The 27,774-nt window shown below is 40.0% G+C and overlaps 1 protein-coding gene across 1 annotated transcript in view; it reads right to left on the reverse strand.

Moving 5' to 3' along the window:
• The window catches only part of LOC106586046 (Krueppel-like factor 12), a 176,817-nt gene that overhangs the window by 9,601 nt on the left and 139,442 nt on the right, over positions 1 to 27,774 (reverse strand). The window contains exon 5 of the mRNA XM_082968813.1: positions 6,637 to 6,794. Coding sequence (XP_082824939.1) covers positions 6,637 to 6,794 — 158 coding nt within the window. The remainder of the gene's footprint in view (positions 1 to 6,636; positions 6,795 to 27,774) is intronic.

Here is a 27,774-nt window from a genome sequence, read left to right on the forward strand (position 1 = left end):
AAATAGCTATATTCTTTGTATCAATACATTATCTAAATTGTGGCAGTGAATCTGCCGTAGAAAAAGAAAGAATATAAGCTCCGGTAATGTGGATAGCCTAACTTTTGAATGTTTGGAGCATGTATTGAAACGATGGCCGAGTTTGTTTTGCATTGCACGGTGCCCCGTGTATGTGGAGATTTTCTTTAGGATCAATGGAATGGTTCTAAAATGCAATCATATCATGAAATTTCAACATGTATAAAATATGTATATGCACACTAGCTCCAAAATAAGTAAAACTTTACAAATGATCTAATGGATTATTATAATATGATTTTAGGTTTAAAATCTGATTTTAAGAAGATAAAATTAACTCTCACCTTAGCCTAACCCTAAACTTAAATTAAGACCAAAAAGCTAATTTTTGGTTTCATTAATTTGTACAATATGCCCGATTTTGAGTTTGTGGCTGTTTTATCTAGTGGAAGGCTAAAGAGAAAAGCTGTTTGGCTCTCAGATGACTCGGGAATAGGAAAAACTTTGCAGCAGGTGTTTCTGATTCATTAATAAGCATTTCCATACTGGTGGGTGATAACACTTAAATAAAACCCAGCCCTGAAACAAAACATAGGTTGAACATCATTTGCAAGTCATCTTGTACAAAAAGACATGTAAGACTAATAGCAACATCTGAAGTCACACGATTGGATTTGGCACTTCAAGTCCAAGTATATCACACTTTGATTAAAATTATGACTTATTGACTTACACCGTTGTGCAACATAATGGATAAGCTCTGGCCATCGTATTTCAGGTCTACTGGTGTGGGAATAAAATGGAAACATAGCTGTGAATAATTGAACTGTTTCGCCCCACAGTTAAGCTAAAAACACACCAAGTATACAGTTCCTTGCAAAAGTATTTATCCCCCTTGGCGTTTTTCCTATTTTGTTGCATTACAACCTGTAATTTAAATAGATTTTTATTTGGATTTCATGTAATGGACATACACAAAATAGTCCAAATTGGTGAAATTAAATTTAAAAAATAACTTGTCTAAAAAAATAAACAAACACGTTTGGTGTTCACCAAAAGGCATGTGGGAGACTCCCCAAACATATGGAAGAAGGTACTCTGGTCAGATGAGACTAAAATTGACCTTTTTGGCCATCAAGAAAAATTATGTGTCTGGCTGGCGCAAACCCAACACCTCTCATCACCTCGAGAACAACATCCCCACAGTGAAGTATGGTGGTGGCAGCATCATGCTCTGGGCCAATGTTTTTCATCGGCAGGGACTGGGAAACTGGTCAGAATTGAAGGGTTGATGGATGGCGCTAAATACAGGGAAATTCTTGAGTGAAACATCTTTTCAGTCTTCCAGAGATTTGAGACTGGGACTGAGGTTCACCTTCCAGCAGGACAATGACCTTAAGCATACTGCTAAAGCAACACTCGAGTGGTTTAAGGGGAAACATGTAAATGTCTTGGAATGGCCTAGTCAAAGCCCAGACCTTAATCCAATTGGGAATCTGTGGTATGACTTAAAGATTGCTGTACACCAGCAGAACCCATCCAACTTGAAAAAGGTGGAGCAGTTTTGCCTTGAAGAATGGGAAAAAGTCCCAGTGGCTAGATGTGCCAAGCTTATAGAGACATACCCCCAAGAGACTTGCAGCTGTAATTGCTGCAAAAGGTGGCTCTACAAAGTATTTACTTTGGGGGGGGGGGGGGGGGTTGGATAGTTATGCACGCTCAAGTTTTCTGTTTTTTTGGTCTTATTTCTTGTTTGTTTCACAATAAAAAGGATTTTGCATCTTCAAAGTGGTAAGCATGTTGTGTAAATCAAATGCTACAAACCCCCCCAAAATCTATTTCAATTCCAAGTTGTAAGACAACAAAATAGGAAAAATGTCAATGGGGTGAATACTTTCGCAAGCCACTGTATATTGACGGCCCTCTGACTATGTCAGCAGTCAATCTTTTTCTTCTTTTTTCTCTCCAAATTACATAGACAATCAACCATCAACCTTGTTCAAATACTCCAGACCAGAAGGTGGTAGTAGAGTTGCTATCCTAAGCTTTGATTCCATTGGCATGTAGTAGAAAGACAATGTTTAGCTAGCTGGGCTAATGTTGCTAGCCAGATGATTCTACATGTTGAAATGGTGAGAGAAACCTCAGATCGTTGGGCACACAGAAGATGGTACCTTTTGTTGTGCCAGGCATGGGAGCGGCCACCTAATGTGCTGGCCGACACTGGATTGTTGTCTGACCTGTTAGTGAAGATATTTAGCTAGCTAGTTAAAGTGGTTTACAGTTAGTTAGCAATCATCTCTACTCTTTTCTGCTAGATAAATCAATTCAAATTTGATTTGTTGCGTTCACAGGATACAACAGCTGTAAAATAGTTCAGCAAAATGCTTACTTACTCAACAATGCAGTGTTCAAATAGCAAAGGTAAGAAAATAGATGATCCAGATTTTTTTTACAACAATCTAAAAAATAAAAACATGAAGTAAAACATACAAGAATGTACTTCATATACAAGATCAGTATCCGTATGTGCATGTAGACAGGGGTAAAAGTGATTGGGCAGCAGGATGAATACACTAATAATAAATAAAGCTGTGAGCAGCAATGAATGGGGTACAGTGGATGACAGGAAGGATACGAGGAACAATCTTATTTAATGTGCAATCAGTGAAAACATTACCATGTTCATCTCTCAATACCACAAGGAGGATGCAAGTGGAGTTTAGTCTAGTGCTGTACGTTGGTTATCTTTGAATGCAGCAGGTATTTAAAACTTTTTAAGGCTAGGGGGCAGTATTTTGATGTCTGGATGGAAAGCATGCCCAAAGCACACTGCCTGCTACTCAGGCCCAGAAGCTAGGATATGCATATTATTAGTAGATTTGGATTTAAAACACTCTGAAGTTTCTAAAAGTGTTTGAATAATGTCTGTGAGTATAACAGAACTGATTTGTCAGGCAAAAACCCAAGCACAATCCATCCAGGTATTTTTTTGTTTGAGGTCAATCTGTTTTCCATCAGGTTTCTATGGGAAGCCCTTTTTAATAGGAATATGGTTGCAGTTCCTATGGCTTCCACTAGATGTCAAGAGTCTTTAGAAATTGGTTGATGTTTTTCTTTTGAGAAATGACGAAGTAGTCCTGTTCTTTCCATGTGTCACTCAGAGGGTCTCAAGTCTTCTGGTGCGTGTGACCTGGAACGCGCTTCACTTTGTTTTCGTCCGGTATTGAACACAGTATATCCCGTTTTAACCTGTTGGGGGTAGGGGGCAGTATTTACACGGCCGGATAAAAAACATACCCGATTTAATCTGGTTATTACTACTGCCCAGAAACTAGAATATGCATATAAGTATTGTCTTTGGATAGAAAACACCCTAAAGTTTCTAAAACTGTTTGAATGGTGTCTGTGAGTATAACAGAACTCATATGGCAGGCAAAAACCTGAGAAGATTCTGTACAGGAAGCGCCCTCTCTGACCATTCCTTGAGCTTCTTGACTCTGTTTATTGAAGACTGAGGATCTTTGCTGTAACGTGACACTTCCTACGGCTCCCATAGGCTCTCAGTAGGTGGGAAAAAGCTGAATGATGTAATTCCAGCCACTGGCTGAAAAACATTAGCGCTTTTGGCAAGTGCTCTATCAGAGGACAATGGGCTGAGGCGCATGCACGAGTCAAACCCATGTTTTATTTTCTTTCGTCTTTGAACCTAAACACGCTTTCCCGGTCGGAATATTATCGCTTTTTTACGAGAAAAATTGCATAAAAATTGATTTGAACCTGTTAGGGCTAGGGGGCAGTATTGACACGGCCAGATAAAAAACGTACCCGATTTAATCTGGTTACTACTCCTGCCCAGAAACTAGAATATGCATATAATGATTAGCTTTGGATAGAAAACACTCCAAAGTTTCTAAAACTGTTTGAATGGTGTCTGTGAGTATAACAGAACTCATTTGGCAGGCCAAAACCTGAGAAGATTCCATGCAGGAAGTGCCCTGTCTGACAATTTCTTGCCCTTCTTGATTATCTCTATCCATTACAGAGGATCTCTGCTGTCACGTGACACTTCCTACGGCTCCCATGGGCTCTCAGAAGGTGGCAAAAAGCTGAATCGTGGCTTTGCAGGCTCTGGCTGAAAAAAAAGTAGCGCGTTTGGGTAGTGGCTGGTTACAGTACTGTGAGACTCAGGCGCGTGCCCGAGTCGACCTCATGCTTTGTTTTCTTTCGTCTGTTTACCTAAACGCAGATTCCCGGTCGGAATATTATCGCTTTTTTACGAGAAAAATTGCATAAAAATGGATTTTAAACAGCGGTTGACATGCTTCGAAGTACGGTAATGGAATATTTAGAATTTTTTTGTCACGAAATGCGCCATGCTCGTGACCCTTATTTACACTTCGGATAGTGTCTTGAACGCACGAACAAAACGCCGCTATTTGGATATAACGATGGATTATTTTGGACCAAACCAACATTTGTTATTGAAGTAGCAGTCCTGGGAGTGCATTCTGACGAATAACACCAAAGGTAATCGAACTTTTATAATAGTAAATCGGAGTTTGGTCAGGGCTAAACTTGGTGGGTGTCTAAATAGCTAGCCGTGATGGCTGGGCTATGTACTCAGAATATTGTAAAATGTGCTTTCACCGAAAAGCTATTTTAAAATCGGACACCTCGATTGCACAAAGGAGTTCTGTATCTATAATTCTTAAAATAATTGTTCTGTTTTTTGTGAACGTTTATCATGAGTAATTTAGTAAATTCACCGGAGGTTTGCGGGGGGTATGCTAGATCTGAATGTCACATGCTAATGTAAAAAGCTGGTTTTTGATATAAATATGAACTTGATTGAACAAAACATGCATGTATTGTATAACATAATGTCCTAGGTGTGTCATCTGATGAAGATCATCAAAGGTTAGTGCTGCATTTAGCTGTCTTCTGGGTTTTTGTGACATTATATGCTAGCTTGAAAAATGGGTGTCTGATTATTTCTGGCTGGGTACTCTGCTGACATAATCTAATGTTTTGCTTTCATTGTAAAGCCTTTTTGAAATCGGACAGTGTGGTTAGATTAACGAGAGTCTTGTCTTTAAAATGCTGTAAAATAGTAATATGTTTCAGAAATTGAAGTAATAGCATTTCTAAGGTATTTGAATAACACGCCACGGGATTCAAATGTTGGTTTGGTCCAAAATAATCCATAGTTATGTCCAACAGCGGCGTTTTGTTCGTGAGTTCTAGACACTATCCGAATGGTAAATAAGGGTCGTGCGCATGGCGCATTTCGTGACAAAAGATTTCTAAATATTTCATTACCGTACTTCGAAGCATGTCAACCGCTGTTTAAAATCAATTTTTATGCCATTTTTCTCGTAAAAAAGCGATAATATTCCGACCGGGAATCTGCGTTTCGGTAAATAGAGGGAAAAACAGAAAGACGGGGGCAGCCAGTGCACGCGCCTAAGCCCACTGTCCCCTGATCGGCCACTTGACAAATGCGATAATGTGTTTCAGCCAGGGCTTTGAATTACGTCATTCAGCTTTTTCCCGGGCTCTGAGAGCCCATTGGAGCCGTAGGAAGTGTCACGTAACAGCAGAGATCCTTTGTAATGGATAGAGATGACAAAGAAGGCCAAGAAATGGTCAGACAGGGTACTTCCTGTACAGAATCTTCTCAGGTTTTGGCCTGCCAAATGAGTTCTGTTATACTCACAGACACCATTCAAACAGTTTTAGAAACTTTAGGGTGTTTTCTATCCAAAGCTAATAATTATATGCATATTCTAGTTTCTGGGCAGGAGTAATAATCAGATTAAATCGGGTACGTTTTTTATCCAGCCGTGAAAATACTGCCCCCTAGCCATAACAGGTTAACCAAGTTAAGATTTTTTTGGTGAATTTATAGAATAACAATAGGTAGCAGCATCGTGTATAGTTAAATGTTTTTGTGCATGTGTGATGGTTTGTGTATGCATGTGGGGGGTCAATGTGTGTGTATGAATATGTGTGTGTGTGTGTGAGCGAGAGTAACAGTGTAAGTGTGTGTGAATAGAGTTTGTGCTGCCGTATCAATAACATGTCTCAAAAAATGTGCTATTGTGACCAGCAAAGTCACACTAGATCTAAGGCAATATTCAACGTTTGTCTAGGTCCCCAGGATGTCGGGAGATGGCTTCAATATCAGTCACTAGAGGCAATGGTGAGCGCTATTACCATCAAGTAGGCTCGCGGCTTGCTATGGCATAGTGGACGGGGATGGTAGATGGGTATAAGATCCAGCTCAGAGAATCACAGGTTCAATCCCAGTGCTAGGCACTCTTTTTTTGTTATTTTTGTTTTAACCCTATCCCAAACCTTAACCCAACCTTAACTATTCAGAACTAATGCCTACATTTAAAAGTCAAATTCAAAGTTTATCGACAAACGTTAAATACTGCAGTCAGACCGTGAGATCTTCTTGATTGTGAAGAACCTTACATGTGTATTCACTTTCCATGCTTATTAGAGCGAGGGAAATACTTTTATTCAGGAAGATAGTGAGACATAGACTTTAATTGATGAAGACAACTGTAATGAGTTGGTGAAGACACACACACACACACACACACTGACCTGTGTGCGTCCTCCGGTGTGCTTTTAGATGGGAGCTCTTGGTGTAGACCTTATTGCAGCCCTCAAAGTCACACCTGTGGATGCGTCTCTTCTTGGAGTCTGGCGACTCTGACCTCTGGGGGCGCCGTATGCTCTCAATACTGAATGGTGACATGGAACTGCAACAGGAGAGGAAGAGGTGGCTCATTAGAATTTAGCATTCTTAGCATTTTCAGCATGTTTCATTTACATTATTAGTTTGGATATCAACAACTGTATGATCCATTCTTAATGAGCAAAACCCAACATGAGACTGGGTATGCACTGACTATTGTAATTCCATCAATGGTGTCATTCATGTATATTAAGATTCCTTATAATACATATAGGAGTATATACTCAACATTTGGTGGAGAATGTGGACTCAAACATCTTTTGAAGTATGAAAATCACCAAAATAATATTTAGATTTTTCCCTTGTAGGCTTTCTTTCTCTTGTAGACTTTGTCATGTACACTTATACTACAATAGCATTGTTCTTTTATGTAATGTAATTATGTAACGTATGACATATTTCAACATCCCCCGAGCTTTTCACTAGAAATACTAGGAAATAGATTCAAGATCAAATTTCACATTTTATGACATGTTCATTCTGAGATATTGTGAAAGAATGTCAATGGCCTTTAGATGGTGCTCTAGCACCTTGGTAGAAACCCCTACAAGGCACAGGAAACTCGATGAGGTAAGACTGTTATTTTTACCATTCCCATTGATGTATCAATCATCAGAAAACAATGTCATACTTCTTTTTGCCATGCAGTTCAATGAACATAATTTCTGTTGAGTTGTTTATATTGTATCAATATAATTGGTCAGGGGGGGGGGGGGGGTACAGGAGAACGAGGAGCAGCCAAAGTCTATTTGGGGGTTAGGAAAAGGAAGGAGAAAATGAACAAGAAGAGCAGTATCAGTGGGATCTGTTTTTTTCTGGAGGGGTGCATAACAGGGCTCTTTCGAGGTTGGAAATGAGAAGAGATTACGGTTGCAGACAGAAGAGAGAGGGGAGGAGAGAGGGGAGCAGCAGTCGTGGCTGCTGGGGACCGGGGTAGGTGTTTTTGAGTGGTGGAGGAGAGAGGAGGCGTGGCCAGAGAGGCCCTCCAGTGAACTGTCTCAACCACCCGCCTCCCACTTCCTGTCTCGCTGATCCACCCACACGCTCGCACGCAAAGCACGCACGCACGGATCACCTGTTGCTCTTGGCTAGCTGCCATGCTGGGTCCGTGGGGCTGAACAGGAAATGAGCGCATGGGTCAGATATGAGACTGAACTCCAGCTCTCCTCTCTCTCTCTCTCGCTCTCTCTCTCTCGCTCTCTCTCTCGCTCTCTCTCTCTTTCTGTCACTTGCTCTCTCTGCACCCTTCTTTCTCATTCTCTCTCAGCCACAGTAGCTCAAACTAACTTCCACTCTCTCTATTTCTCACTTTAGTTCCTCCCCCTCTGTCTTTCTCCCCCAATGTACACTTCTTCTGAGCAAATAGGAAACTCAGTGTAGCAAACAACAGCACAACTATTGGCACAATTAAGGTTGAGACTATTGGCAAACATACTGTACAATATATAAACTGTACAGTACATAAACATAGTCAACACATACTCAGCCGAAACTGATTAACACAGCGTCCAAAGAAGTGCCAGAAGTATACAGAATGGTTCACACACTTTATATAGACTTTCCTATTGTGTTATTGACTGTATGTTTGTTTATTCCATGTGTAACTCTGTGTTGTTATTTGTGTCGCACTGCTTTGCTTTATCTTGGCCAGGTCACAGTTGTAAATGAGAACTTGTTCTCAACTGGCCTACCTGGTTAAAATAAGTTGAAATAAAATGTAATTAAAATAAAGGCAATGCTACCAAATACTAATTGTATGTAAACTTCTGACACACTGGGAATGTGATGAAATAAATAAAATAATTCTCTCTACTCTCTGACATTTCACATTCTTAAAATAAAGTGGTGATGCGAACTGACCTAAAACAGGGATTTTTTTACCATGATTAAATGTCAGGAATTGTGAAAAACGGAGTTTAAATGTATTTGGCTAAGGTGTACTGTGTGTATTACAATTATTCACTTCAACGGTGTTTACCACTCCTGCTCCTGGGACATCAATGATTACACATTGTAACTATGCAATAGACTAGAAACATGATTGATTTGTAATTCATATATAGAGAAAAAAAACTATGCATTTCTAACTCCCCTCATCTGCATTAATCTGAGGACACAGGATAGTATTTCAATGAGATACTTAATTTAAACCAGTGGAGAATGTGAAACACTTTATTGAAAGAAGTTCAGTATCCAGGTGTTATAAATACATGCATTATAATTATGATAATTGTAATATTATATTATAAATACAAGTTAAATCTGTACTTCAACGCACATATGGTGTGCATTATAAAACAAGGAATTAAGACGAGGTGGGGAGAGAGGTGTAGAAGACAGAAAGGGAAAGAGGTAAAAACAGAAGCAGACAGCATATGATTAATTAATTACACTGCTACCCTAATATTCTCTCAGTTCATCACAATTGTGGTGTCTCCTAACCAGCCTTGAGCCCCCAGTTGGTCTGAAGGTCATTTTAAGAGCGGGTGAGGTGGCGATGACGGGACTGGCTTCCTCTCTCACAACAAAACATACCTGCAGACGAGAGACAGATGGATAGAGAGAGAGCATGATTAAGCCTTGTTTTTTTTTATATTCTAACATGGTCAGTCATCATAATCAGGTGAAATGCAAAACTGACCTTGGATCGTTAACTCTGGGACTACTACATTTCTGTCTGTATTTCACTGTAAATCATTTCTTTAATAATACTTCCTGTTGACCCGACCAAGTGACCTCTCAACTATGATCATGCTGTGCCCTTTGTGTCAGCCAGTTCAGATGCGGGAGGGGTTCACCAAAACAGCTGATATAACCTAGGATTTAGGGAGAAGGGGGAGAGGGATGAAGTGAAGAACAGAGACTGTTATTGTGTATGTGTGGTCTCACCTGGTATCCACACAGTGGCTTCAGAGTACTTTATGTTGAAAAACAGACACATGAGGACAAACAATAGAAGATAATGTCAATAGAAGATACTGTATGTGATGCAGACACCTATCGGAGTGTACCTGAAACATTTAAATATAGAGGGCTATGTGTCTCACCACTTGGTTATTGCAAGGCTAACCCCCAGGGAAATAATGACTTTGCAGCAACAGATAGCAACAGATAGTCCAGTGAAAATGGCTGTGTTTATGTGGTGTAAATTTGAAAATTAGCAGCTGACATCTTAAGGGTTTTTTAATTAATGCATGTGAGCAGATTCCATGTACAACAAGACGGGCAGAGATGAAGAGAGAAAAAAAACACAGAACAGTTTAATTACCTCTGGTTATGAGCAATTTTGCCAGCAATAAAGCTTCCACGGACTGTTCCACGGCCTGAACATCTGGCAATATCTACATTTTCAACCACTTGATCAGCTCGCTCTCTGAAAGTAAAGAAAATAGCTTATTTTTTGTAGATATGAAAACAATAACTGAGATATGACCGTTCAATCTAAAGCAGCAGATGTATTTTTCAGGATACGTCAATACAGTACAGAAATATTAACACCAGACTGATATTGTGGTTGTTCATTAGGTGATGGGAAATACACAATGATACCTGCACCATCTACACGCTGCAAAGACTCCCTAACTCTTCATGACAGACATAGTGTTCTTTCTAACCGTTACACTGTCATGAAATATGTTTATATATCGACTATGAAACAAATATGACATGGCCTGCCTATGAGTTGCCATGAAAGAAGGTAAGATTAATTAAACAGAAAATGGCGAGAACGCTAAATGTTTTTTGTTAGCTTGAGGATAATAATTACATGATTTATCATTCTACGGTATGTATGTAATATAGTAGAATGTTATGAACTGACACTGAATCGTAGGAGCTAACTACTAGCTATGTAGAAGTTGGATGGAAGAACGCACAGTGATGCTTACCTGAGATGCCATCATCACACAGTCCTTCTTCGTAGGTGTCCGCTATGACTTCCTTTGTGTTGGAAAAAAGTTGCTTTCAGAACAATTATTTTTTTATTAAAATAAAAAGGTTTTTCTTGACAAAAAGACACAACTGTACCTCCATAGCATTTAACAATTTGCCTGTGAATAACCACACCTTAGAAACACCTTAGAAATGTGCTACTGTATGCAGAATTCTTGACGCACAACCGAAGATGCTGCCATGTCCTGCCAGCACGCCCACAAGCAAGCCACTCGCGCAGAATGATGACACGTGGAAGAGGGAAAGGAATGAGATGGGAACAACAACAATTTTTTGCAAGTTGGGGAGGGGCTAATAGCAGAACAATAGACTATTCAACCTTTACTAAAGACTATTCTAATAGCCGAGCTAGGTGTGAACCCCCCCCCCCCCCCCTAACGACCAGGGGGTAGCTTGCTACTCAATGTAATTAAGTCATGACTTTTCAAATAAGTTACCTTATACGTTATGTTGGCTGACAATTTGTTAGCTACGCTGTCTTTACGAACCACATAACATATCATTTCAGCAGTATGTACCGGTAGGTTAGCTAGCTACCTAAAGTTAGTAGTTATACATCAATCTTGCCAGTATATTAGCTATAGGCTATCTAACTAACCAACGTTTATTGACTTGATTATTCCCGTCATTCTTAGCTTACCTAAATGGTATAGTCGTTGTGCTTTCTGAATGGATATTCGGGTGCGCGAGCCCATAGCAAATGAAGGGAATCGAACGTTCGCAGAGCCTGTTTTGACTGGAGTGATGCTTAGAATTCCCTTTAGCCTAAATGGCAAATAAAATGTATCCCTTTTTATTTTACCACTACTATCTGTTCGTCGGACGAAACTGGACAAAAACTACTTGTGTAAAAAGTAAACATCCGCCCCTCGATGGTGTCAACTGTGAACTTAAATTCTCTGGTAATGCCAATACGGAATACTATCAAATGCTTCTCAAAGATGCCCTCTGGTGGTCAATCTAGCAATAACTTACAGAAAAAAATGGTTGAGAAATAAATGATGTACCACAGAATGCTGCAGCAGCACGCAAGGTGTGCCTCAGTATGACGCAACTTTTAACCTCTTACATCTAGACGTTCCGCTAGCGGAACACCTGCTCCAATATCCAATGATAGGCGTGGCGCGAATTACAAATTCCTCAAAAATACAAAAACTTCAATTTTTCAAACATATGACTATTTCACAGCATTTTAAAGACAAGACTCTCCTTTATCTAACCACACTGTCCGATTTAAAAAAGGCTTTACAGCGAAAGCAAAACATTAGATTATGTCAGCAGAGTACCCAGCCAGAAATAATCAGACACCCATTTTTCAAGCTAGCATATAATGTCACAAAAACCCAGAAGACAGCTAAATGCAGCACTAACCTTTGATGATCTTCATCAGATGACACACCTAGGACATTATGTTATACAATACATGCATGTTTTGTTCAATCAAGTTCATATTTATATCAAAAAACAGCTTTTTACATTAGCATGTGACGTTCAGAACTAGCATACCCCCTGCAAACTTCTGGGGAATTTACTAACAATTTACTAAATTACTCACGATAAACGTTCACAAAAAGCATAACAATTATTTTAAGAATTATAGATACAGAACTCCTCTATGCACTCGATATGTCCGATTTTAAAATAGCTTTTTGGTGAAAGCATATTTTGCAATATTCTAAGTACATAGCCCAGCCATCACGGGCTAGCTATTTAGACACCCGGCAAGTTTAGCCTTCACCAAAATCAGATTTACTATAACAAAAATGTTATTACCTTTGTTGTCTTCATCAGAATGCACTCCCAGGACTGCTACTTCAATAACAAATGTTGGTTTGGTCCCAAATAATCCATCGTTATATCCGAATAGCGGCGTTTTGTTCGTGCGTTCCAGAAACTATCCGAAATGGTAAATCAGGGTCGCGCGCATGGCGCAATTCGTGACCAAAAAATTCTAAATATTCCATTACCGTACTTCGAAGCATGTCAACCGCTGTTTAAAATCAATTTTTATGCAATTTATCTTGTAAAAAAGCGATAATATTCCGACCGGGAATCTCCTTTTCGGCAAACAGAGGAAAAATCACAAAGACGGGGGCGGCCAGGGCACGCGCCTAAGCCCACAGTCCCTTGATCGGCCACTTGAGCCTGGGGCTGGGATGACGACATTCAGGTTTTTCCCGGGCTCTGAGCGCCCATGGAAGACGTAGGAAGTGTCACGTTAGAGCAGAGATCCTTTGTAAAAGATAGAGATGGAAAAGAAGTTCAAGAAATGGTCAGACAGGCCACTTCCTGAAAAGGAATCTCTCAGGTTTTGGCCTGCCAAATGAGTTCTGTTATACTCACAGACACCATTCAAACAGTTTTAGAAACTTTGGAGTGTTTTCTATCCAAAGCCAATAATTATATGCATATTCGAGTTACTGGGCAGGAGTAGTAACCAGATTAAATCGGGTACGTTTTTTATCCAGCCGTGAAAATACTGCCCCCTAGCCATAACAGGTTAAAGGAGGAACCACTGTACTCCCTCCTTAAATAAAGGTAAAATAAAATAAATAAAAATTACAGTTCACTGTGAAATTGCATTACAACATTGATGTAATCACCAAAACACAACATAATGATATTATAAATTAAACAATACATCAATGGTTGATTGATGAAAGATGCTTCAAACAAAATGAATGCACAATACAACATTTTGAATATGAGACTTGCTGAGTTACACATGTAAACAGTTTGGAGTTTTTAGTACTAAGCATTTAGAAAAACCACCACTTACTTGTGAAAATATCATCAAAGCAGTTAAAAAAAAAGGTAATGCCAGTGGATGTTCGAGTAGTTGTAGATGTGACTAACTGGATTAAACATGGGTCGTATTTGAGACTCTATTACTCTAAGGCAATATTACTCATCACTAGTGATGAGCATCGGTATGGAAAATCTGGTTAAAAATGTTCTAATCGATATCGGTTTGAATGTATAACATTGCAACTGAATGAATAACATCGCAAAAGTTCCAACAGCTGCTTGCTGATTGCCCATTGGGCCAGTTTGAATACAATGGAAAGCCCATTGTTGGCCCATCAGCAGGCAGTTAAGTATGATCTGTTTAGAGCCTGTACGAGGGTTTTGTGCCTGCAAGAACAATCATGTATGGTCTTTTATATAAACCGATTTCACGACATACCTTGCTCATATCAACATCAAACAATATCGGCATCATATTGAATTATCGATATTGGTGCCCACCACTACTCATCACACAAGCAAGGCTTACTTCTATTACAAAAGCACATCCTTTACTACATTTGCATTTTTACTGACTAAATACAGTATGGAGACATTTATACCATTACTACTACTCTACCCCTACACGTATCATAGTATTATAGACGTTTTTGTGGAAGTAGTAATAATAATAGATGTAGCAGTAATATCTCCTGAGAGCCGTGGCAGAGCGGCAGCCTTAAACCCTGTGTAAAACTGCCATCACAGCCTGTGTGAAAGACTCTGTGTTTGTCTTCCCAAACCAACACACTGAAAGAGAGGAAACTTTCAGCTGCGATCTGTTTCAACTCTCTGCTCTCTGATTTTGTTCCTTTGTTTCTTCTTTTCCCTTCGCCCTCATCTGTCCGTATGTACGTGTGTGGGGGTTTTGGGTGAGGGGAGGGGGATCTGTGTGTGTGTGTGTGTTTGTGTTTGTGCATTCCTGTGTGTGTGTCACCTGTAACGGGCTTTCTGCGGAACACTCTCTGTGCAGGACAGAGGCTGTGCAATCGTCTGGTTCTGAATCTCTCAGAGGAAATGGGACCATAACAACAAGATACAGAAAACAAACAACCCCTCATATGGAATGGAGGCATAGGAGGCGTAGAAACACAAACATTCAAGCACACACACACACACACACACACACACACACACACACACACACACACACACACACACACACACACACACACACACACACACACACACACACACACACACACACACACACACACACACACACACACACACACACACACACACACAATGTAGTTAGGACTTACAAAAGCCCAAGGGGCATCTCTGTACCTGCGTACAGACACACGCACACACCGTCTCCCCGCGCACACACTTCCCCGCTCTCCTTTCACCTGCTCTGCGGCCTCAGGCCCTTGGGGACCGGTCAGAAATCACTAGAGCATTGCAACCTTTCCCTCCCTTCCACCCTCTCTCCCCTTCTCCCTTATATTCCACCTCCTTCTTTCCCTCTGTCCATCTCTCTCTTATTCTCTCTTTCCAACAATAACCCATCCACCATTTCCCCAAGGAAACAGGCCAAGAAGCCCATTACTTATCCTTGCTCGCACTCCATTTCCCCCCCACTCTTCCTTTCCCCCCCACTCTTCCTCTTTCCCTCCCTCTAGTCCTCTTTATTTATCTCTCTTAATTTCTCCCTCTCTCTCATGTATTTATGTGGATACATGGCCCTCAGCTCAACTGTAGGCTCTCCCCTCTCACTGACACTCTCTCGCACATCCTTCACCTCTACTTTTGGTACTCACACACTGAACAGTATGGCTAGAACAAGCCATATAATACTTCATACATCTATACTGTATACAGAATAGGCAACCAGATTACAGCCTGTATAGTAAATCCACTATCAACAATAACATCCACTTTTTTCAACAAGCCATTTCCCAGCGGGAGTAGAAAATATTTTATGGTATCTCAGATTGTTCCAGCAATTCTCACGTAGGAACTTCACTGGGAGGAAGGATGTTTAACATGTTTTTTGAATTTGTATCACAAAGCATTTTTTTGAAAATCCCAATGAAATTGGCAAATTTGCCAGATCAGAGGTAGTAGTGATGACCAGGGATGTTCTCTTGATAAGTGTGTGAATTGGACCATTTTCCTGTCAAAATGTAAAGAGTATTTTTGTGTGTCAGGGAAAATGTATGGAGTAAAAAGTACATTATTTTCTTTAGGAATGTAGTGAAGTAAAAGCTGGCAAAGATATAAATGATGAAGTAAAGTACCGATACCCCCCAAAAAACAACTTAAGTAGTACTTTACAGTAGTTGTACTTAATTTAGGCCCTTTCTAGATGTATACATGCCTCCTGTAGGATCTTATGATCTGTGAACCTTACATGATACAGATAAAATCTTTGTGTCATTATACTCCTTATCCTGTTTAGGATAGGGGGCAGTATTGACACGGCTGGATAAAAAACGTACCCGATTTAATCTGGTTACCACTCCTACCCAGTAACTAGAATATGCATATACTTATTACATATGGATAGAAAACACCCTAAAGTTTCTAAAACTGTTTGAATGGTGTCTGTGAGTATAACAGAACTAATTTGGCAGGCAAAAACCTGACAAGGTTTCAGGCAGGAAGTGGCCTGTCTGACAAGGTGTCGTTCTTCTTGTCTCTGTTTATTGAAGAGTGAGGATCTTAGCTGTCCCGTGACACTTCCTACGGCTGCCATAGGGTCTCAGAAGGCGGCAAAAAGCTGAATCGTGGCTTTGCAGGCTCTGGCTGAAACAAAGTAGCGCGTTTGGGTAGTGGCTGGTTACAGTACTGTGAGACTCAGGCGCGTGCCCGCGTCGACCGAAAGCTTTGTTTACTTTCCTCAGTTTAGCTAAATGGACATTCCCGGTCGGAATATTATCGCTTTTTTACGAGAAAAATGGCATAAAAATGGATTTTAAACAGCGGTTGACATGCCTCGAAGTACGGTAATGGAATATTTAGATTTTTTTTGTCACGAATTGCTCCATGCGCGCGACCCTTCTTTACCATTTCGGATAGTGTCTGGGACGCACGAACAAAACGGCGCTATTCGGATATAACGATGGATTATTTTGGACCAAACCAAAATTTGTTATTGAAGTAGCAGTCCTGGGAGTGCATTCTGACAAAGACAACAAAAGGTAATCAAACTTTTATAATAGTAAATATGATTATGGTGAGTGCTAAACTTGCCGGGTGTCTAAATAGCTAGCCCGTGATGCCTGGGCTATGTACTTAGAATATTGCAAAATGTGCTTTCACCAAAAAGCTATTTTAAAATCGGACATATCGAGTGCATAGAGGAGTTCTGTATCTATAATTCTTAAAATAATTGTTATGCTTTTTGTGAACGTTTATCGTGAGTAATTTAGTAAAATGTTAGCAAATTCCTCCGGAAGTTTGCGGGGGGTATGCTAGTTCTGAACGTCACATGCTAATGTAAAAAGCTGGTTTTTGATATAAATATGAACTTGATTGAACAAAACATGCATGTATTGTATAACATAATGTCCTAGGGTTGTCATCTGATGAAGATCATCAAAGGTTAGTACTGCATTTAGCTGTCTTCTGGGTTTATGTGACATTATATGCTAGCTTGAAAAATGGGTGTCTGATTATTTCTGGCTTGGTACTCTGCTGACATAATCTAATGTTTTGCTTTCGTTGTAAAGCCTTTTTGAAATCGGACAGTGTGGTTAGATTAACGAGAGTCTTGTCTTTAAATAGCTGTAAGATAGTCATATGTTTGAGAAATTGAAGTAATAGGATTTTAACAGAACTCATTTGGCAGGCAAAACCCTGAGACATTTGCTGACAGGAAGTGGATACCTGATGTGTTGTATTACCTTTAAACCTATCCCATTGAAAAACACAGGGGCTGAGGAATATTTTGGCACTTCCTATTGCTTCCACTAGATGTCACCAGCCTTTACAAAGTGTTTTGAGTCTTCTGGAGGGAGATCTGACCGAACAAGAGCCATGGAACGATGATGTCCCATTAGACACCTGGCGCGCGAGTTCATGTTGGGTACCCTCGTTCCAATACGTTATAAAAGAGTATGCATTCGTCCACCTTGAATATTATTCATGTTCTGGTTAAAAAAGGCCCTAATGATTTATGCTATACAACGTTTGACATGTTTGAACGAACGTAAATATATTTTTTCCCCTCGTTCATGACGAGAAGTCCGGCTGGCTTAGATCATGTGCTAACAAGACGGAGATTTTTGGACATAAATGATGAGCTTTTTTGAACAAAACTACATTCGTTATGGACCTGTGATACCTGGAAGTGACATCTGATGAAGAGAATCAAAGGTAATGGATTATTTACATAGTATTTTCGATTTTAGATCTCCCCAACATGACGTCTAGTCTGTATCGCAACGCGTATTTTTCTGGGCGCAGTGCTCAGATTATTGCAAAGTGTGATTTCCCAGTAAGGTTATTTTTAAATCTGGCAAGTTGATTGCGTTCAAGAGATGTAAATCTATAATTCTTTAAATGACAATATAATATTTTACCAATGTTTTCTAATTTTAATTATTTAATTTGTGACGCTGACTTGACTGCCGGTTATTGGAGGGAAACGATTTCCTCAACATCAATGCCATAGTAAAACGCTGTTTTTGGATATAAATATGAACTTGATAGAACTAAAAATGCATGCATTGTCTAACATAATGTCCTAGGAGTGTCATCTGATGGAGATTGTAAAAGGTTAGTGCATCATTTTAGCTGGTTTTATGGTTTTGGTGACCCTGTCTTTGAATTGACAAAACATTACACACAACTCTTGTAAATGTACTGTCCTAACATACTCTAAATTTATGCTTTCGCCGTAAAACCTTTTTGAAATCGTAAAACGTGGTTAGATTAAGGAGATGTTTATCTTTCAAAGGGTGTAAAATAGTTGTATGTTTGAAAAATTTGAATTTTGACATTTATTTGGATTCAAATTTGCCGCTCTTGAAATGCACCTGCTGTTGATGGAGTGCACCACGGGTGGCACGCTAGCGTCCCACCTAGCCCATAGAGGTTAAAAAAGGCCCTAATGATTTATGCTATACAACGTTTGAAATCTTTGAACGAACGTAAATATATTTTTTCCCCTCGTTCATGAAGTGAAGTCTGGCGGGCTTAGATCATGTGCTAACAAGACGGAGATTTTTGGACATCAATGATGAGGTTTTTTGAACAAAACTACATTCTTATGGACCTGTGATACCTGGAAGTGACATCTGATGAAGAGAATCAAAGGTAATGGATTATTTACATAGTATTTTCGATTTTAGATCTCCCCAACATGGCGGCTAGTCTGTATCGCAACGCGTATTTTTCTGGGCGCAGTGCTCAGATTATTGCAAAGTGTGATTTCCCAGTAAGGTTATTTTTAAATCTGGCAAGTTGATTGTGTTCAAGAGATGTAAATCTATAATTCTTTAAATGACAATATAATATTTTACCAATGTTTTCTAATTTTAATTATTTAATTTGTGGTGCTGACTTGAATGCCGGTTATTGGAGGGAAACGATTTCCTGAACATCAACGCCACAGTAAAACGCTGTTTTTGGATATAAATATGAACTTGATAGAACTAAAAATGCATGCATTGTCTAACACAATGTCCTAGGAGTGTCATCTGTTGGAGATTGTAAAAGGTTAGTGCATCATTTTAGCTGATTTATGGTTTTGGTGACGCCTGTCTTTGAATTGGCACAACATTACACACAACTCTTGTAAATGTACTGTCCTAACATACTCTAAATGTATGCTTTCGCCGTAAAACCTTTTTGAAATCGTAAAACGTGGTTAGATTAAGGAGATGTTTATCTTTCAAAGGGTGTAAAATAGTTGTATGTTTGAAAAATTTGAATTTTGACATTTATTTGGATTCAAATTTGCCGCTCTTGAAATGCACCTGCTGTTGATGGAGTGCACCACGGGTGGCACGCTAGCGTCCCACCTAGCCCATAGAGGTTAAAAAAGGCCCTAATGATTTATGCTATACAACGTTTGAAATCTTTGAACGAACGTAAATATATTTTTTCCCCTCGTTCATGAAGTGAAGTCTGGCGGGCTTAGATCATGTGCTAACAAGACGGAGATTTTTGGACATCAATGATGAGGTTTTTTGAACAAAACTACATTCTTATGGACCTGTGATACCTGGAAGTGACATCTGATGAAGAGAATCAAAGGTAATGGATTATTTACATAGTATTTTCGATTTTAGATCTCCCCAACATGGCGGCTAGTCTGTATCGCAACGCGTATTTTTCTGGGCGCAGTGCTCAGATTATTGCAAAGTGTGATTTCCCAGTAAGGTTATTTTTAAATCTGGCAAGTTGATTGTGTTCAAGAGATGTAAATCTATAATTCTTTAAATGACAATATAATATTTTACCAATGTTTTCTAATTTTAATTATTTAATTTGTGGTGCTGACTTGAATGCCGGTTATTGGAGGGAAACGATTTCCTGAACATCAATGCCACAGTAAAACGCTGTTTTTGGATATAAATATGAACTTGTTAGAACTAAAAATGCATGCATTGTCTAACACAATGTCCTAGGAGTGTCATCTGTTGGAGATTGTAAAAGGTTAGTGCATCATTTTAGCTGATTTATGGTTTTGGTGACGCCTGTCTTTGAATTGGCACAACATTACACACAACTCTTGTAAATGTACTGTCCTAACATACTCTAAATTTATGCTTTCGCCGTAAAACCTTTTTGAAATCGTAAAACGTGGTTAGATTAAGGAGATGTTTATCTTTCAAAGGGTGTAAAATAGTTGTATGTTTGAAAAATTTGAATTTTGACATTTATTTGGATTCAAATTTGCCGCTCTTGAAATGCACCAGCTGTTGATGGAGTGCACCACCGGTGGGACGCTTGCGTCCCACCTAGCCCATAGAGGTTAAAGTTCCTCTGCATACATATCACTGACGAACTGAAATGGTCCACCCACGCAGACATTGTGGTGAAGAAGGCACTATCAGTACCTCTTCAACTTCAGGAGGCTGAAGAAATGTGGCTTGTCACCAAAAACCCTGACAAACTTTTACAGATGCACAATTGAGAGCATCCTGTCTGGCTGTATCGCCGCCTGGTACGGCAATTGCATTGCCCACAACCGCAGGGCTCTCCAGAGTGTGGTGCGGTCTCCACAACGCATCATCCGGGGCAAACTACCTGCCCTCCAGGACACCTACAGCACCCGATGTCACAGGAAGGCCGAAAAGATCATCAAGGACAACAACCACCTAAGCCACTGCCTCTTCACCCTGTTATCATCCAGAAGGCGAGGTCAGTACAGGTGCATTAAAGCTGGGACCGAGAGACTGAAAAACAGCTTCTAGCTCAAGGCCATTAAACTGTTAACCTGTTAGGGCTAGGGGGCAGCATTGACACGGCTGGATAAAAAACATACCCGATTTAATCTGGTTACCACTCCTACCCAGTAACTAGAATATGCATATACTTATTACATATGGATAGAAAACACCCTAAATTTTCTAAAACTGTTTGAATGGTGTCTGTGAGTATAACAGAACTCAAATGGCAGGTCAAAACCTGAGAGATTCCTTTACAGGAAGTGGCCTGTCTGACCATTTGTTGAACTTCTTTTCCATCTCTATCATTTACTAAGGATCTCTGCTCTAACGTGACACTTCCCACGTCGTCCATAGGCGCTCAGAGCCCGGGAAAAAACAGAATGTCGTCATTCCAGCCCCAGGCTGAAACACATTATCGCCTTTCTCAAGTGGCCGATCAAGGGACACTAGCTTATGCGCGTGACCCCGACCGCCCCCGCCTTTGGGATTTTTTCCTCTGTTTGCCGAAAAGGAGATTCCCTGTCGGAATATTATCGCTTTTCTACGAGAAAAATGTCGTAAAAATTGATTTTAAACAGCGGTTGACATGCTTCGAAGTACGGTAATGGAATACTTAGAATTTTATTGTCACGAATTGCGCCATGCGCGCGACACTTCTTTACTATTTCGGATAGTGTCTGGAACGCACGAACAAAACGCCACTATTCGGATATAACAATGGATTATTTTGGACCAAACCAACATTTGTTATTGAAGTAGCAGTCCTGGGTGTGTATTCTGACGAAGACAACAAAAGGTAATGAAACTTTTATAATAGTAAATATGATTATGGTGAGTGCTAAACTTGCCGGGTGTCTAAATAGCGAGCCCGTGATGCCTGGGCTATGTACTTAGAATATTGCAAAATGTGCTTTCACCAAAAAGCTATTTTAAAATCGGACATATCGAGTGCATAGAGGAGGTCTGTATCTATAATTCTTAAAATAATTGTTATGCTTTTTGTGAACGTTTATCGTGAGTAATTTAGTAAAATGTTAGCGAATTCCCCGGAAGTTTGCGGGGGGTATGCTAGTTCTGAACGTCACATGCTAATGTAAAAAGCTGGTTTTTGATATAAATATGAACTTGATTGAACAAAACATGCATGTATTGTATAACATAATGTCCTAGGGTTGTCATCTGATGAAGATCATCAAAGGTGAGTGCTGCATTTAGCTGTCTTCTGGGTTTTGGTGACATTATATGCTGGCTTGAAAAATGGGTGTCTGATTATTTCTGGCTTGGTACTCTGCTGACATAATCTAATGTTTTGCTTTCGTTGTAAAGCCTTTTTGAAATCGGACAGTGTGGTTAGATTAACGAGAGTCTTGTCTTTAAATGGCTGTAAAATAGTCATATGTTTGAGAAATTGAAGTAATAGGATTTTTAAGGTTTTGAAAATCGCGCCACAGGCTGGCAGTGGCTGTTACGTAGGTGGGACGAATTCGTCCCGCCTAGCCTAGAGAGGTTAACCTGTTAGGGCTAGGGGGCACTATTGACACGGCCGGATAAAAACGTACCCGATTTAATCTGGTTACTACTCCTGCCCAGTCACTAGAATATGCATATAATTATTGGCTTTGGATAAAAAACACCCTAAAGTTTCTAAAACTCTTTGAATGGTGTCTGTGAGTATAACAGAACTCATATGGCAGGCCAAAACCTGAGAAGATTCCATGCAGGAAGTGGCCTGTCTGACAAGTTGTGTTTCATCTTGACTCTTTTTATTGAAGACTGAGGATCTTTGCTATAACGTGACACTTCCTACGGCTCCCATAGGCTCTCAGAGCCCGGGAAAAAGCTGAACGATATCGAGGCAGCCTCTGGCTGAAACACTTTATCGCGTTTGGCAAGTGGCCGATCAGAGTACTATGGGCTTAGGCGCGTGTCCGAGTCGACCCCATGCTTTATTTTCTTTCGTCTGTTTACCTAAACGCAGATTCCCGGTCGGAATATTATCGCTTTTTTATGAGAAAAATGGCATAAAAATAGATTGTAAACAACGGTTGACATGCTTCGAAGTACGGTACTGGAATATTTAGAATTCTTTTGTCCCGAATTGCGCCATGCTCGTCACCTTTATTTACCCTTTCGGATAGTGTATTGAACGCACGAACAAAACGCCGCTATTTGGATATAACAATGGATTATTTTGAACCAAACCAACATTTGTTATTGAAGTAGAAGTCCTGGGAGTGCATTTTGACGAAGACAGCAAAGGTAATAACATTTTTCTTATAGTAAATCTGACTTTGGTGAGTGCTAAACTTGCTGGGTGTCTAAATAGCTAGCCCTGTGATGCCGGGCTATCTACTGAGAATATTGCAAAATGTGCTTTCACCGAAAAGCTATTTTAAAATCGGACATATCGAGTGCATAGAGGAGTTCTGTATCTATAATTCTTAAGAGATGGAGAAAACACCTGTCTCCGGATCTTCAAACTAATGGCAACCGTGGCATGGCATCCGTGACAGGGAGATGCGTCCACCATGCATGATGATGTATACAGGTAAGATAGTCTAGCATTAGCTAGCTACATTTTCAGATATTACAAGTTTCACATTTTGACGGAAAGTGGTTTCATTTCAAGCTAAAGTGTAGTGTTAGCTAGCTAGCTAACGTTAGCTGGCTGGCTCCCGAGCTGACATTATTATTCGTATCCCAGAGCTGTTTGCTTTGCAAGTTAAAGCCTAATGTTAGCTAGCTAACATTGAACCTAGTTGGTTAGCTACCAGCATTTTCATGCAGGGTAGGAATGACATGTTTTGGCACTATGTTAATTGTTGTTTATTAACTAGATAACGTTAGCTGGTTGGCTCGTTAGCTAACGTTACGTGACCTGTGTGATCTTGCACGTTGTTTACCTAGCTAGATAGCTACATGTCTTAAGCTAAAGTGTACAACACATGTTGAATATGACCGGTGTCAGTAAACATCTGCAAAAAAGCACAATGAAATTGTTGCCAGTAGAGCTGGTTAGGCTGTTTTCATGTTATCCATATGTAAACAAATCATCGGCCAGAGCGTCAAGTGTGCGCTCTGAACGCTCCGAGGGTGAAACGAGATGGGTGGCGCTAAAGCTTAAGAGGGTGTGAACGATGCTGAATGGGTGTAGACAAAGAAGAGCTCTTCACTAGATACCAAAACATTCAAAGGCCATTTTCTCAAAAGGGAGTTTAAGTTGATCAATTTTGAAAGCAGAATAACATTCCCATTGTTCCTCAACAATGCAGTGTATGATATACCATTTTGTGGCTCTGAGTCTCTTTTAACCAATGTAAAAATCACAATTTCAAATTTTGCTACATAAGACCGAATCCAATTGGTGTGTCACATTTGTAATAAATAGTTTTGCAAAAGGATGTCTAAGAAATGCAATCCAGACACAAAGTCAAGAACAAGATTGGAAGTTTGGCAAATGTATTTGGGCATTTGATCATTGTCGTTCTGCTATCGGTACATTTGTCCACAGTTCCAAAAAATGGGCAGAGCCGAATCCAAACACACTGTATGTCAGTGTACAAAATGGTACCATATTTCCTTCATAGTACACTGTGATGGGAATAGTGTGTCTTTTGGAACCAGAGTATGTGAGCGGAGTTGAGCAGTCGGAAATCCCGGTCATCGCTTATGCACTGCTCTGGTGCTCAGCATCCTTTCTAACTGCTTCGCTAAAAACCGCTCAGCGCTCACAGAAAAAAGAAACTGCAGCTCCAAATTTGCTCCATTCATTAAAATTGCAATTTAACCAGTTCCTCTTGCTGTTACGCATGTAAGAACCATGGTCTTGTAGTGGATGTGAGCTTTACCTGAAGCCAGTGGAGTGCGTGAAGGAGCTTGGTGACATGAGAGACCTTGGGAAGTTTTAAAACCAGGCAGGCTGCTGCGTTCTAGTTAAGTTGCAGGGGTTTGATGGCACAAGTAGGGAGCCCACCCAACACTTAATTAACCTGTTATGGCTAGGGGGCAGTATTTTCAAGGCTGGATAAAAAACGTACCCGATTTAGTCTGATTATTAGTCCTGCCCAGAAACTAGAATATGCATATAATTATTAGCTTTGGATAGAAAACACTCCAACGTTTCTAAAACTGTTTGAATGGTGTCTGTGAGTATAACAGAACTCATTTGGCAGGCCAAAACGTGAGAAGATTCTGTACAGGAAGTACCCTGTCTGACCATTTCTTGAACTTCTTTGCCATCTCTATCCATTACAAAGGATCTCTGCTCTAACGTGACACTTCCTACATCTTCCATAGGCTCTCAGAGCCCGGGAAAAACCTGAATGTCGTCATTCCAGCCCCAGGCTGAAACACATTATCGCCTTTCTCAAGTGGCCGATCAAGGGACTATGGGCTTAGGCGCGTGCACTGGCCGCCCCCGTCTTTGTGTTTTTTCCTCTGTTTACCGAAAAGGAGATTCCCGGTCGGAATATTATCGCTTTTTTACGAGATAAATTGCATAAAAATTGATTTTAAACAGCGGTTGACATGCTTCGAAGTACGGTAATGGAATATTTAGAATTTTTTTGTCACGAAATGCGCCATGCGCACGACCCTGATTTACCATTTCGGATAGTTTCTGGAACGCACGAACAAAACGCCGCTATTCGGATATAACGATGGATTATTTTGGACCAAACCAACATTTGTTATTGAAGTAGCAGTCCTGGGAGTGCATTCTGACAAAGACAACAAAAGGTAATCAAACTTTTGTAATAGTAAATCTGATTTTGGTGAAGGCTAAACTTGCCGGGTGTCTAAATAGCTAGCCCGTGATGGCTGGGCTATGTACTTAGAATATTGCAAAATGTGCTTTCACCGAAAAAGCTATTTTAAAATCGGACATATCCAGTGCATAGAGGAGTTCTGTATCTATAATTCTTAAAATAATTGTTATGCTTTTTGTGAACGTTTATCATGAGTAATTTAGTAAATTGTTAGTAAATTCCCCGGAAAACCAGCTTTTTACATTAGCATGTGACGTTCAGAACTAGCATACCCCCCGCAAACTTCCGGGGAATTCGCTAACATTTTACTAAATTACTCACGATAAACGTTCACAAAAAGCATAACAATTATTTTAAGAATTATAGATACAGACCTCCTCTATGCACTCGATATGTCCGATTTTAAAATAGCTTTTTGGTGAAAGCACATTTTGCAATATTCTAAGTACATAGCCCAGGCATCACGGGCTCGCTATTTAGACACCCGGCAAGTTTAGCACTCACCATAATCATATTTACTATTATAAAAATGTCATTACCTTTTGTTGTCTTCGTCAGAATACACACCCAGGACTGCTACTTCAATAACAAATGTTGGTTTGGTCCAAAATAATCCATCGTTATATCCGAATAGCGGCGTTTTGTTCGTGCGTTCCAGACACTATCCGAAATAGTAAAGAAGTGTCGCGCGCTTGGCGCAATTCCTGACAATAAAATTCAAAGTATTCCATTACCGTACGTCGAAGCATGTCAACCGCTGTTTAAAATCAATTTTTACGTCATTTTTCTCGTAGAAAAGCGATAATATTCCGACAGGGAATCTCCTTTTCGGCAAACAGAGGAAAAAATCCCAAAGGCGGGGGCGGTCGGGGTCACGCGCATAAGCTAGTGTCTCTTGATGGGCCACTTGAGAAAGGCGATAATGTGTTTCAGCCTGGGGCTGGAATGACGACATTCTGTTTTTTCCCGGGCTCTGAGAGCCTATGGAAGACGTGGGAAGTGTCACATTAGAGCAGAGATCCTTAGTAAATGATAGAGATGGAAAAGAAGTTCAACAAATGGTCAGACAGGCCACTTCCTGTAAAGGAATCTCTCAGGTTTTGACCTGCCATTTGAGTTCTGTTATACTCACAGACACCATTCAAACAGTTTTAGAAAATTTAGGGTGTTTTCTATCCATATGTAATAAGTATATGCATATTCTAGTTACTGAGTAGGAGTGGTAACCAGATTAAATCGGGTATGTTTTTTATCCAGCCGTGTCAATGCTGCCCCCTAGCCCTAACAGGTTAACGAGAGTCTTGTCTTTAAAATGCTGTGAAATAGTCATATGTTTGAAAAATGGAAGTTTTCGGATTTTAGAGGAATTTGTATTTCGCGCCACGCCCATCATTGGATATTGGAGCAGGTGTTCCGCTAGCGGAACGTCTAGATGTAAGAGGTTAACAGCTTCTACCCCCAAGCCCCCATTCTATTTGTGCTTCGATCTAAAAGGTAGCTAGCAAATGTGAAACGGATTAAAATGACAAGAGTTGACAGCTGTATGAGTTCACCATTTACACAACATATGCTGCAACCTTTTGTAATTTTAATAGTTTGTTTCATATTGGCTGGCTTCCAACAATAGCTGAATTTGCAAATCTAGTGAGCACCAATTCAGTTTCAGTGGTGTTTGCTATAATCTTTGCTACCCGGGTTAAATAAAGGTGAAATAAAATAAATAAATAAAAGTTCCCTTGCGACAATTTAGCTTTTGCAACGAGACCATTAAATATATTCAAGACAATGGTAGAAGAGAGTGTAGTTCTGTTCAGTTTGGATTTCAGTTTATCGCTAACCTTATCACAGGGACTTTGAAGCACTAATTTACATCATCTGCATGCTGATCTTGGAATAAATTGACGATAGCAAAGATTCCATCTCTGACGACGCCACATAAATGGAATAGGTACTAGCTAGCTTAATAGTTAATATTTGCACGCTAGCTCTGCATATTCAGCTAGTGTGTGTGCGCGATTGACTGGATTAACCTCACGTCAGTTACGTGCATTGAGTGCCTTTCAGACAGTAGATACGAACTCTCTGTTACCTAGCAAGCTAAGGAACTGGCAGTGGATCAAACCATTGTGAGACA

Source organism: Salmo salar, chromosome 25 (genome assembly GCF_965601325.2).
Source record: "Salmo salar chromosome 25, fSalSal1, whole genome shotgun sequence".
NCBI classification, from domain to species: domain Eukaryota; kingdom Metazoa; phylum Chordata; class Actinopteri; order Salmoniformes; family Salmonidae; genus Salmo; species Salmo salar.